Raw genomic sequence first — 12423 nt, 5'->3', positions numbered from 1 at the left:
TGGGGCAATACACATTATTAACTAAGGGTATGCAGACTTTTGGGGTCAGTTCATTTTTTTCTTTGTTGCCATGTTTTGTTTTATGATTGTGCCATTCTGTTATGACCTACAATTGAATGTGAATCCAATAAGAAATAAAAGACGTGTTTTGCATGCTCACTCATGTTACAAGTGGTACATACATTACCAATTCTCCAAGGGTATGCAAACTTTTGAGCACAACTGTAGCTAATTACTTCTGTGAAGAGTTTAATGAGTTATTATAAAAGAGTTATTATGACAAACAATAATACTTGCTTTTTATTTATACCTTTTGTAAGGAATTGGTCCAATCTAGATTAAATCAAACAGGGAACTGTGGATCTGTCTCCATACTGCACATCTTTTTGATGCAGCACAGATTTGAGTCCTACTGTTCTTTCAACAAAAAGGTTTTCTTCTATCTTTCACCACTTCCCTAAAAATACAATTATCAATTCCAAAAGTGACAATAATTGTATTAATATTATTTTATTGTAGCAAAATATGGTGCACATGTTCCAAACACTTTAAAGACTCAACATACGCAAGAAAATTCCTATTGACTAGACGGTGGCATTATGACTGGCATTTTCAGATTTCATAAATTTGGCACACATGCTCAGAGACCTCAATCTTGCTAACCAATTTGAGGTCTATGACACCACTAGTACAATTTTGACTACATTTTGGGGGATGCGGTGTCTTTAAAAAACTGTGATTACCCCAGGGAGGGCAATGCATTATTACATTTGTTTTTATTGAAAGGGCAGTTAGAAAGTTCAGTAATTGAAGTAAGCAGACAAAGACTTTAAATTGTACTGAGAATGGACTCTGGAGTAGGGAGGACTAACTACTACATCATATTCTGGTATTATTTCATCAAAATTTACTGAACAAACATTGGGATACTTAAAATACCGGAACAAAGCTAACATTGCCAATTCGGAACAACTTGTATGTTGTCTTTGTCCCCTTGCTTTGTATGTTACTGATATCGTTCTCATGATTTTATGCGCAGCAACAACGCAGATACGATGCTCTCAAATATAAAACATTCTGATCGGTTCTGATACGGAGGTCGAAAGGCATTATGGGAACAACATCATGGCGGAACATTTGAATCCCCTAAGTGAGTGTAGTTCTAAACCGAAGCTTTTTAGTCGAGGTTTTTTGAAGATATTTTGGTAGATATTGTGTTCCAAGTTCTACTTTACACAGTTGTTATTATTACAGCCAGAAATATGACAGAACGGCAAAAATATAGTGATACATCGGGAATGACGGCTGAGAAGGGGCAACAAGGAGGTGGAGTCAAACCGAAAACAAACAGGCTGAGGAGAAGCATAAGACAAACTCAGGCACCTCCAACACTCACTGAGTCGCAAAAAAACGGTCAGGAAGGTCGGTATCTGTCCGTCCCTGATGTGTTGAATTGATAATTCCCTGATTCAGACAGCATTAAAATATAAGATAATAGCTAGCGTAAACGGTAACGGGAAAACGCGGTTTGATAACAGCGTTGCTAACTTAGTAATGAATATATTTTCTGACGAAGATCTACTTTAACATAACTGACATCTACATACTGTAACTGACATTTAAATCCATATCGCTAGCTGCCATGTAATAATATTTGTATCTGGTATCAAATGTTTCTCACTGTTTGCATGTAAGCCAATTAAGAAAACTCACACCATGACGTGTCTACGTGCTGTCAGATTTCAAGACGCCAACTCGTGTGAAAACTATATCGCGATACAACAGTGTATTCAACAAAGTAAACTCCCCACTGAACGATTCAGAACTTCATGATATCATTTGGGATGCAACTACCCCCTCGCCACTCAGGACAAGTAAGCTGTATTTGTCATATACACTTGTAAGCAGTGGTGATATTTTGAAAGTTTACTTAACCATCTCTGTTTTGTAACTTCATTCATGTCATGTCCTAGATAGCAAAAGAGGCAAAAAGTACTACCCAAACGTTGGAAATGTGGACATTTCTGATATCGTCAACCGAATTGCTCCAAAGGTTTGTGACACTTCTGCTAACTTCGACTGTGATTTGGGTAGAAAAGATAGCTGTGTATATTCTTAAAACAAGAAGTAAACAATCCACTTTTTATGACATTTGACATCTTTGTGTTGTGATAAGTGTAATTCTCTCATTTTAAGTATGGAAGACCTGTTGTTCCTGAGTCATCCCTGGATCAGTGGATTGGAGAAAGTGCCATTCCTTGCACACCAGAGGTACAGCAGCCCAAGGCAAAGAAGAAATCCCCAAGGTGCGACACTAACCTACCCATTTCTCTGTAGATGGTAACATTTCTAAAACAGAGCTTGTCATTTACAAATGGCTGAAGTATGAATTTCCCTACAGGACTAATGGAGTGGCAGACCTTCTAAAGTTGGCAAAACAGTTTGATTTTAGCATTCGGCAAGATGAAGACAGAGTGAAACATACGCACAAGCAGAGTTTGGATCCTCTGTCAGACTCTGAGGACATATTGGATTTTGGTTGCCTACAAAACCAGCCTCCACCCTTTCTGCTTATTGTTCCACCTGAAACTGCACAGCCTGTTAAAACAAACTGCACACATTTCTCAAACGACCCCATTCCTCCTGACCATGAGATGGAGGATGATTTGGATTTTTTATTCGATGGACCAACTCAACGCATAAGTGGCAACATAAGTCAAAATTCATTGCCTTGCTCAATGGAAGCGAAAATAGCTGCCACTGTTTCATCCAAACCTATTTCTGAAAAAGATCTGGATTCTTTACATGGTCACACTTTGCCTCTATCCTCACTGCCGTTTGTCAAACCAAGCCAGGCGAACATTGATTTTGATGATGACTGGGGGAGTGATGACTTGCTGGATGACTCGCTTGTTTTTGAGATGACCCAAAACCCGGACATCTTTGCCCCTCCTAAGCACTGTTCGACCCAAAGCGTGTCGAGTGAATCAAAATATGTAAATAACAACCCCTCGGCTGTTTCAGACCGTGCTTTTTCTGGACAGCAGCAACGAGGATGTAGAGATGTGCAACCGGCTGTGTCTGAAGGGAAGAGTGAACCCAGTAAACACAGGAAAACCTTCACGCTTGAAGCAAATCCTAATTTTCAATTGAAAATAAGTAGTAAACCAAGTGAAGAGTCCGTCTCAGCGGCACAGGCCAGTTCTTTAGATAAACCTAAACCAACTCCACCCTGCAACAAAGCTGCTTCTATGGCATCCGGTTACCAGCATAGCCAGCAAACACAGCACCTCTCTAATGGAACCAAGGCTATTCAGCAGGCTGTTCTTTTTCACCATGGTACATCAGTCTCTACCAAATCGAACACATCAGCCGCAACCAACTCTTATTCAACTAAGCCCCTTCAAGATGAGGATAGCTGTTATCACAAGCATGCAGAGAACGACAGTTCAAAGGGCACAGATATAATCAGCGCCTCCGCTAGCCCCTGCATCATCCCGGAGGATGACTTGGACTTTCTCTTCGCTTCTGACTCCATCTGGGATGACAAAGGCGACGACGACCTGTTGTGCCAGCTATGTGATACCCTGGAAAGCCAGGTGGAGAGCATAGCTGAGCCTGTTATCACACCCTCCCAGTCTCTCCCCCGCAATCAGACACCAAGCCGCACCATCGTCCCTGCGCCTTTAAATAGCGGCAGACACAATGTAAATGGCAACAGATACGGCGTTAATCAAAAGACTGAGGCTGCACCGCTCCAAAATCCTATCTGGTCATCCTATTCACAGTCCGCTCCCAAGGACGGGTGCGTTTTCACCCAGTCTCTCCATAACAACCGTGTTCCCGTTGCTGTGGTGTCTGGATCCACCAGAGCGAATTACGATGTGTTACCTGGGAATGCTACCGCTAACTCCATGTCCAGGCCACAGACCCAGTTAGCAAGGGAAAGGCCAAACCAAAGTAATGAGGTCCGAGGCACTGACAGGGCAGCTAAGCATGTCGCTGGGAGTGTCGTCCAGCCGTCGTCCTTCCCGGCTCCTGTAAACCTGACTTCAAACCCCAGTCAGTTCACGTTCAAGAGGCCCTCCGGCGGGATATCCAAGTCTGTCAACTATGTGACCAGCAAAGGTAACCTTCAAGTCACCCTACTGACATTGCGTTCTCTGGTACCGCAAATAAATGTATTAAGTTGTTATGCAAAGACATTGGAACATGCGTGAGTGAGCACATTGACACCCAAGCTTAATTTGTTTTAAGATATATATTTTGCTATATATACACATGCTTTATTGATACATACTGTGGGGAAGATGGAGGAGGGGGAGTTTTTGCAGAGATTTTTATGAACGCTGCAGCAGCACATGTACACAGGAGGCTGCAGATTGGTCGCCTGCGCCGCCCATGACCCCGAAGCAATAAATGTATCTATATCAGTTATTTAATGTCAATGTTCAACTGCACTATACAGTGAGGTCCCAACATAGTTTGACATGTTTTTTGTTCTTTTGGCTCTTTTTCAAGCAGTGGATTTGATGTTATATAATGACCGACGTGAAAGTGCTGCCTATCAGCTATAATTTCACTGCATTGTCGTCCATACTGGGTGAACTGCTTAGGAATGACATTACTTTTTGTACGTAGTCCAGCGATTTTCCATTTTAGTTGTTCAGCTGTTGCTGTAATCGAAAGTTAGTGGATTAATCTTATGATCGTCTGACAACCACACAACCCAGTATTGCTCTCCCAGTATTAAATGGGTTTTTAGGGAACCAAAAGTACCTAGGCAAACTCATATTGACTCTGTGATTTAAAGTAGTCAAGACTTTACTAGTTGTTCCTGTATTCCTTTCATGGAATGACTGCCGGGAACCTGTCCAAACTTGTTTGATGCATTTGCATTTTGCGGTGGTTGTTTCAGTTCTACATAATGTTTAGTGCCGTGGTACTGTGATTACAGATAATGCCAAATGCATCGCAAGTAATGCTGATTGATAATGTTGCCTTGGCATTTAATGCCCCTCTGTTATTAATGCTAAGAGGTTAGCTTCTCTTGGGAGTATGATCTTAGTGCATCTATTACATTCTCAATCAACCTCATTCACAATTAAATGAGGATTTTCACTGTAGCATCAACACATTAATTTACAGGTTCTTGTATTCTTAATTACGATAAAATGTATTTAAAAAAAAAAAAGTTTTGGCCATTTGTTTCTAATGGGTAGAAAGTAATCACCAAAGCATGCTTTCACCTTTAACTGACCCTTTTGCTAATTATTGTTTTTTCAGCTTTTGTTTCAACCCAAGCAGTTGGGAAGTGCTCTGCTGAGGAGATTGAACTGAAGAAACAGCAGGCCATGGAGAAGAGACGTCAACGAATGCTCACTGCCAGCAACCTGACAACTCGAACCTGAGTCCAGGTACAAGATTTACAACGGCAGATGTTCTTAGATGATGACTTGTCCTTGACTTCCAAAATGTATATAAACTAATCACGTTGTGTAATGATGTGAAATAAAGTTCACACTTTTATTTAAGATACTTTAAATGGTATGGTATTTTAAGCTGTTTTCGGGTAGTTTGTCTATGATTTTACTATAATACTATATAAATCACTTTAAGAGGGGTTTTCGGATTTTCTTAGGGTTAGTCTTGTTGAGTACATTTGCACAGTAATGAATTCTCTCTTGAAGATGGGAACATATATTAACATAGCAAAATTATCTTAATGATTTTGTTAACTGTCAACATGAGTTATAATTTATTCTTTATTAAAACAAGTTAACACATTCGAATCCTGTCCTTCTCCCCCCTCCAGACAGTACTATTTTCTGTACAGCAGTGACATCTAGTGTCCTATTTTTATTTCTGCTTCGGCCACACATTCCTCTTCCCCTCATCTCTTAAGATGGGACAGTTCTTCTGGTAAGAACTACGGTCACTAAGCACAAAATAACATTCACATACTGCAGCTAACACAGATGGGTGTCTTCAGAACTGGGTGATGTTAAAGAGCGCCCCTCGTCCACCTTCACTGAAATGCTTTGGGGAAGAAACCCCCCCCCCCCCCCCCCCCGACTGACCGAATGTGTGGTAAAGCATGTGAGTAGAGACCTGAATCTTCTCCTGTCACAGATGATCTTATGAATCCTTTTGCTATAGTAAAATATCAGTTTGCACCGTGAGAGTCTCGAGGTCTGGCCCTGACTGAACTGCCCCACGACTGGACTTGGCTCCTCTTCAATCTCGTCTACACCCATCTATCACTTTATTACATAGATCTTTTACACTCTGTTATTTGAGGAGCTGTATTTGTCTGTCTGCAAACTCCATGCCGTCTCGAGCCAAACAAAATACAACTGTAGTATCTATGGTGAATCGTTCAATCAACCTTTCGCCACGACAAGGGAGCTTTTGGTTTGCGGAGACGAGCCGTTGGATCCTGCGTACAGACACACGCCATTCAGAGTCGCAGAAGGGACACATTGGACACACGTAAAGGAATCGCCCAACAGGAACACTCACGCCACTCCGTGTCATCTGAGCAGCCCTCCGAAAGCACCTGGCCTGGGAGCCCAGCCTGTCTAGTGATACCGTCCGGACGGACTCGTCTGGTCCCTTCATTAGTAGGCAGGCAGCTGTTTGATGAGGAGGCGGGCTTGCTGACCCCCCCCCCCCCCCAGCTGGAGCGCATGTAAGGCGAGTTGCGTTATCACCAGACAGGTGTGTAACTGAACCTGGTGTCGGGGTACAGAGCTCCTGCAAATCAGAGGCACCAAGTTGCCGGTTTCCTACCTGCCATGCTTCATCACAATTCCCTTGCTTCAACACATGGTTTCATTGTGATGTTTTTTTTTTTCTTCCCTCGGCTTTGTTGAGGGATTATGTTTCCTCTGCTGGTGTAAATGGTGGTTTTCAATTGGTAGTGTGGTTTCAAAGTTGGCTTGTGTGGGTTTTTGGTGTAGAAATGTGATGTAGCTTGGTCAAAAAAAGACATCCCCTGTAACACGACAAACGTTTATATCAGTCCAAATCAGTTGACTGCTGATACCTGTCCTCGTTTCAGTCTAACGATCGCTTCCGGTGGCATAAAGTTACCAACAGTGTTGAGTTGAACTCCCCATGACCCCTTCTTTGCTCCTTTTCGCTTCAATTTACGGCATTCCATTATTGATTGTGTCCTTATTGGTCCAGAGTGAGGATATGGATACTTCAACTCACCGCGCTTGGCATCCTGCCAAAGGCCATAGCCCTCTCAGACAATAGTCCGCTAGGAAGAAGGTGAGGAAATATTCACTTCAGGGTCCTCTCTTGATATCCTCTCAAGTCAAAATCTTGTAGGCAGTTTATTTTGGGGATTAAATGATTCTGACAGTGGGTTTACATTTTAGTAAATTAGCAGAAGTGCTTCAAAAAAACTGTCTTCATAATTTTTTGTATTTAACAGTTCAGCAATCTCAAGTGAATTGCAGGTCAATAAAGACAATAATAATAATAAATAAATAATAAATACTTTCAGAGTCATTATAAGCATAATTAATTCCAAAATTGAGGTTTATTTTTGATAGAGGAGCAATTCATGTATTTGGTTGTTTTAATGGAGGAACTAGGTACTTCTAGTGCAAAATAAGTGTTTTGATATCAATGGCCATTATTCTTACACGAAGTGGTATAGATTGGAAGGTTTAGTTAGTAAAACTTATTAGTTCACTTATTGATTTTTTTGTTTTAAAAAACTGGCTGAAGAAATTGGCCAAAGGGCACAGGCGACTTTGGAACAAACCTCATTAAAAGAGCTAGAAAACTAACACAAGACCGAATCATTAAAAAGAACTGTTGGTCTGCATGAAAATGTATGGTACTAAGTAGCCCATAGTAATCAGAAACACATGAAGCACAAATGGAAGAGCAGACAAACTGTTGCATTAAAAGTAAATTCATCATAAAGGGAGTTAGGTTCTGGTATCCCAGATTTTATTTTCTTTATCTGGGGAAACTATCCCACATTGATGAATTACTAGAATAAAAAAAATTAGCTTCTTAAATTGCTAATTTCTCAACCCAATTCAATGTCAAAAGCTGTAGAGGTTTGTTATAGACAATTTGTACTTCAAATTTAAATAATTAAGGACCACAACCTTCTCAGGCAACTCTCATCAGTCTCGTTTTACTGTATATTCACAGTCTGATGCTTTTCTCTAAAGTTTGGTTAATGTTGAGCTATGGTTTCTAAACTAAAAGTTCTGTTTTAAGCCGTTCACACCTCAGAGAAATTGTTCATGACGTCTGTACAAATGAGTCCGACCCCCCCCCCATACTCATATTACTGTAGGATATCTGAAGTTCATTCCTACGTACGCTGTCCCTTTTCACATTGAGGCATTTTCAGTAACCTGAGCCGCACTAAGTCTCCCTGAGGTTTTCTTTACAGTATGAAGGTGCCCATGATCCATCAGAGGTTCAGATCGAGTGTGGTTTCATTTCATGAGAATAAAGGTGCACCCGTTTGCCTGTCTTCTACAATAATGTCCATCAATCGGCGTCGGTGCTGCCAGGATTTACTTACCACAACTGGGATCTTTGTCTAGGCGTTCAGTGACAACTTTCAAATGCAACAATTTGAAATGTTTTTGTGAACGTGAATGCAGTTTCTTGTCTTTATTCATACTTTCACGTGTATGTTCCTTTTATCCTGCACTCGTTTAGGGAACATTTTGGGGGTTCCTTTTTTAAGCAGCCAATAAAACATATACTGCAAAAAGTGCTTTGTGGAGACCAATAAACATTATTTTAGATAGAACTTATAGGGTTTCCCCCTTGTTATTCCCATTGTTCAACTTTGAATATGCAGAAAACATTTGTACCTGGGAGCATAAATAATGCATAGAACTCTTTGCAGTACCCAATGTGTTTGCTTAATGTTTTTGTAATCGTCTTCTCCCAGGTTGGTTAAAAACCAAGGAATTTGACCACTACAGAGACATGTTTAGGATCACACATTGTTTGTGATTGTGTAGGGTTCAGCCTTCTACACAAGATTATATTTGAGTGGGCAAAACGGCATTTTTGTTGTTAGCTCTTGGTGTCTTTCATGTTGGGCTGTGTGAAAATAAATCAGGAGACTTGTTGAAGGGCCAAATCACAAACAGATGAGCAGGTTCAACCAGCAGGTTCCAGTGGCAGGTCTCTTGGAGGTGCATGTGTGACTCCGCTACGGATACAAATGGGTCTTTTAATTGGCAGTGACGGGCACAACTGGCCCCATTCTGCATGAGCTCAATTAGATCCATTCAGGAAACACTGACACGTTATCTGAGGGAAGGGGCATCTAATTCACAGGCCATGTAGGATGAGCGTGTCAGCGTGCACTTCTATGAAGCTAAAATAGGTTTAATGTAAAATAAGGGTATCCCTTTACAATTCATGTTTCTCCTGTTTCCAGAAGAATAGTGACAGTCATCTGCTGTCACTATTCTTGGTTCCCTTTTCATACCAGATAGTAGGGTAGGCTTCTGTACTTTCGTGCAGGATAAGGTATGATGACTGGAAGCCCCTTAAGATCATGCTGGTTTAATGTGACATTAGTAACTCTAACTAGCTTGTCTTGTTTGGAAATATCATCACAAAGAACAGCGTACACGTCCTGTCACGTCTTAAAAAACGAGGCCCCAATGAGGTCCTATTTTAAGGAGACAAGACAAGGAAAACCCTTCTGAAATCAACCCGAGCCCTCTCAAGAACAACTCTTGCCTTATGCTGCCATCTAGCGGGATGTATAGAATATGATCGTGTATTCTGCTTGGATTTTCAGAGAAGGAAGTTGTCCTATGTGTTGTATGTGTGGGAATATGAAGCGTCAGTTTAAACATGTTTTTCGCATGGGGCTAGAACAAATAGTTGTGAACTTAATGTATGCACGTTCACACTCAATCCGCCGTGTGCAATCACAACTGCATCTGAAGGGCGACTGAATGCCAGAGCCAACTTCCTCTATGGTAGGACATGGCCTGTTTATGTGCTATCTTAGTCTGACATCTATTCCAATGCCTAAACCCAAGTCTGCACTATAAATATGATCCTTTAAGATAGCAGTGTATTCCCGAACAATTTTGAGAGATTTGTGTTACTGTGTTTACATGGGTCCAGGGAAAACTTGTGACTAAAAGCTATGTTGACAGCGCTCTATCCAATTACACACGGTGAAACTGACCTGCCCATGTTATGCAGTGCCTGGTCCTTGTTTGCCCGTTGAGACATGTCGCTGACACTGCGTTGAAAGAAGATGCGGCCCCTACATGTTCGGACACACAAAGTATTGCCTTCAGTGAACTGGCCCAGAGTTATAGCAACTCTGAACAGAATCCTGGTAGATTTTTTGGGAATGTGTTAAAATACCACAGTTCTTGGATGTGAATGATAGTTGTGTATTATATACAGACGGGTGACAAAGGAAAAACCTAAATAAATGAAGGTACATAAGGAATGCATATGCTTCCATACAGGTGTACTGCATAATACAATTAATTGTAAGATGAAAGGACCTAAGTGACTGAGAGGTTTCATTATTGTGAGATGAATTGGTCTGAACGGTTTGATGCCCATGATGACACCTGTCCGTTGCCAAAAGAGCCTACAGTGGACACGCGGGCGTCGGACCTGGAACTTGGAGTAGTGGAAGGTCCAGTCCGATGAGTCCTTTCTCATCTTGTGGTCGGCTACGTACGTTTGTGCCGTTCACCTGGTAACCAGGATGTACTGTGGGAGGAGTGTGATGCTCACTGCACACATTGTTTGGGAATGGTTTGAGTAACGTGGGGGGGAGTTCATGGTGTTGCCCTGGCCTCCAAAAACGAACAGGTTTGTGAGAGCCAGAATTCTTACTGGTTGGTGGTTGGTGTATCAAATACTTGTTCTCCCCACTGTATGTTTTTATGTCATGCATGCTTTTTCTTATCAGCAATTCAAGTTGTTCATTTGTTAGCTTCAAATCCCCCTCACTCAATGGCCTTTGTGCCCTAAACATTTTTGTGACACTGAAGGCCAAATGGCCATGCCCCTAAAATGACAAAATTCTAAGCCTGTTGTGAAAACTGTTGTGCTGATCAAAGAAGCTATAAAACCGGCTTCTTTCGACTAGTTGAGTATCTGAAGCATCAGCATTTGTGAGTTCAATTACAGGCTCAAAATGGCCTATAAAACAAATAACTTAATTCGGAAACTCGTCAGTCTGTTGTTTTGACAAATGAAGACTATTCCATGCAAGAAACTGCCAAGAAACGGAAGGTCTTATACAACGTTGTGTTACTACTCCCTTCACAGAACTGAACTAACTGTCTCTAACCAGAGCATGAAGTGGAGTGGGAGGCCCCAGTGCACAACTGAGCAAGAGAACGAATAATTAATGAAGCTGTCACTTGAGGACATGTGCTTCATTAGATAATACCCGCAAAACACCAGTCTCAACACCAAGTGAAGAGGCGACTCAGTAACACTGGCCTTCTAGACAGTTGCGAAGAAAAATAAGGCCAGCATCTTGGAGTGGCCTTTGCACTGTTGACATGGAGACTGGTGTTTTGCAGGTACATAAAACTGATGGCTGCTGATAATGGGCTTCTTTGCCCATGTAGATATTCCATAAAAAATCAGCCGTTTCCAGCTACAATAGTCATTTACAACATTAGTAATGTCTATACTGTATTTCTGATCAATTCGGTGTTATTTTCATGGACAAAAAATTGCTTTTCTTTCAAAAACAAGGACATTTCTAAGTGATATTTACTTTTTACACTCTGGTTTGCCATTCAAAATTAAATGCGTTTTGAGACTATGCTTTCACAAAGGTTATAATGGGTGGATATACAGTGACATCCACAATTATTGGCATAGGTAAGTATTAAGACCACTGCAAAATGATCAGTTTCTCTGGTTTTACTATTCATAGGTATGTGTTTGAGTAAAATGAACAGTTTTGTTTTATTCTATAAACTACTGACAACACTACTCCCAGATTCCATATGAACATTATGTAATTTAGAGTATTTTTTTTGTAGAAAATAACAACTGGTCAAAATAACCAAAAAAGATGCATTGTTTTCCGACCTCAAATAAGGCAAAGAAAACAAATTCATATTCATTTTTCAACAACAAAATACTAATGTTTTAACTTAGGAAGAGTTCAGAAATCAATATTTCATGGAATAACCCTGATTCTTTATCACCGCTTTCATCCATCTTGGCATGCTCTCCACCAGTCAGTCACATTGCTGTTGGGTTACTTTATGCAGCTCCTGGCGCAAAAGTTCAAGTAGCTCTGCTTTGTTTGATGGCTTGTGATCTTCCTCTTCATCAAATTCCAGAGTTTTTCAATGGGGTTCAGGTCTGGAGATATGGTTGGCCATAACAGGGTCTTGATCTGGTGGTCCTCCA

At 41.0% G+C, this 12423-nt stretch overlaps 1 protein-coding gene across 1 annotated transcript; it reads left to right on the top strand.

The window, feature by feature from the left end:
* Window positions 1-1075: 1075 nt before the first annotated feature.
* Window positions 1076-5538, top strand: etaa1 (ETAA1 activator of ATR kinase). The gene is made up of 6 exons (XM_010889258.4): window positions 1076-1422; window positions 1740-1874; window positions 1974-2053; window positions 2197-2306; window positions 2402-4128; window positions 5287-5538. Exons 1-6 carry the CDS (start codon window positions 1263-1265, stop codon window positions 5409-5411), a joined length of 2337 nt encoding a protein of 778 aa, XP_010887560.2. The 5' UTR covers window positions 1076-1262; the 3' UTR covers window positions 5412-5538.
* Window positions 5539-12423: the final 6885 nt, after the last annotated feature.

This window comes from Esox lucius, chromosome 9 (assembly GCF_011004845.1).
Source record: "Esox lucius isolate fEsoLuc1 chromosome 9, fEsoLuc1.pri, whole genome shotgun sequence".
NCBI classification, from domain to species: domain Eukaryota; kingdom Metazoa; phylum Chordata; class Actinopteri; order Esociformes; family Esocidae; genus Esox; species Esox lucius.
Note: the sequence above shows the minus strand (reverse complement) of the source record. Positions and strands in the feature narration are given on the sequence as shown.

Coding starts and splice junctions, on each gene's coding strand:
- etaa1 (XM_010889258.4), top strand. CDS start 1,263: ATGACAGAACGGCAAAAATATAGTGATACATCGGGAATGACGGCTGAG. Junction 2,307..2,401: donor GCAAAGAAGAAATCCCCAAG/GTGCGACACTAA, acceptor ATTTCCCTACAG/GACTAATGGAGTGGCAGACC. Junction 4,129..5,286: donor CAACTATGTGACCAGCAAAG/GTAACCTTCAAG, acceptor TTGTTTTTTCAG/CTTTTGTTTCAACCCAAGCA.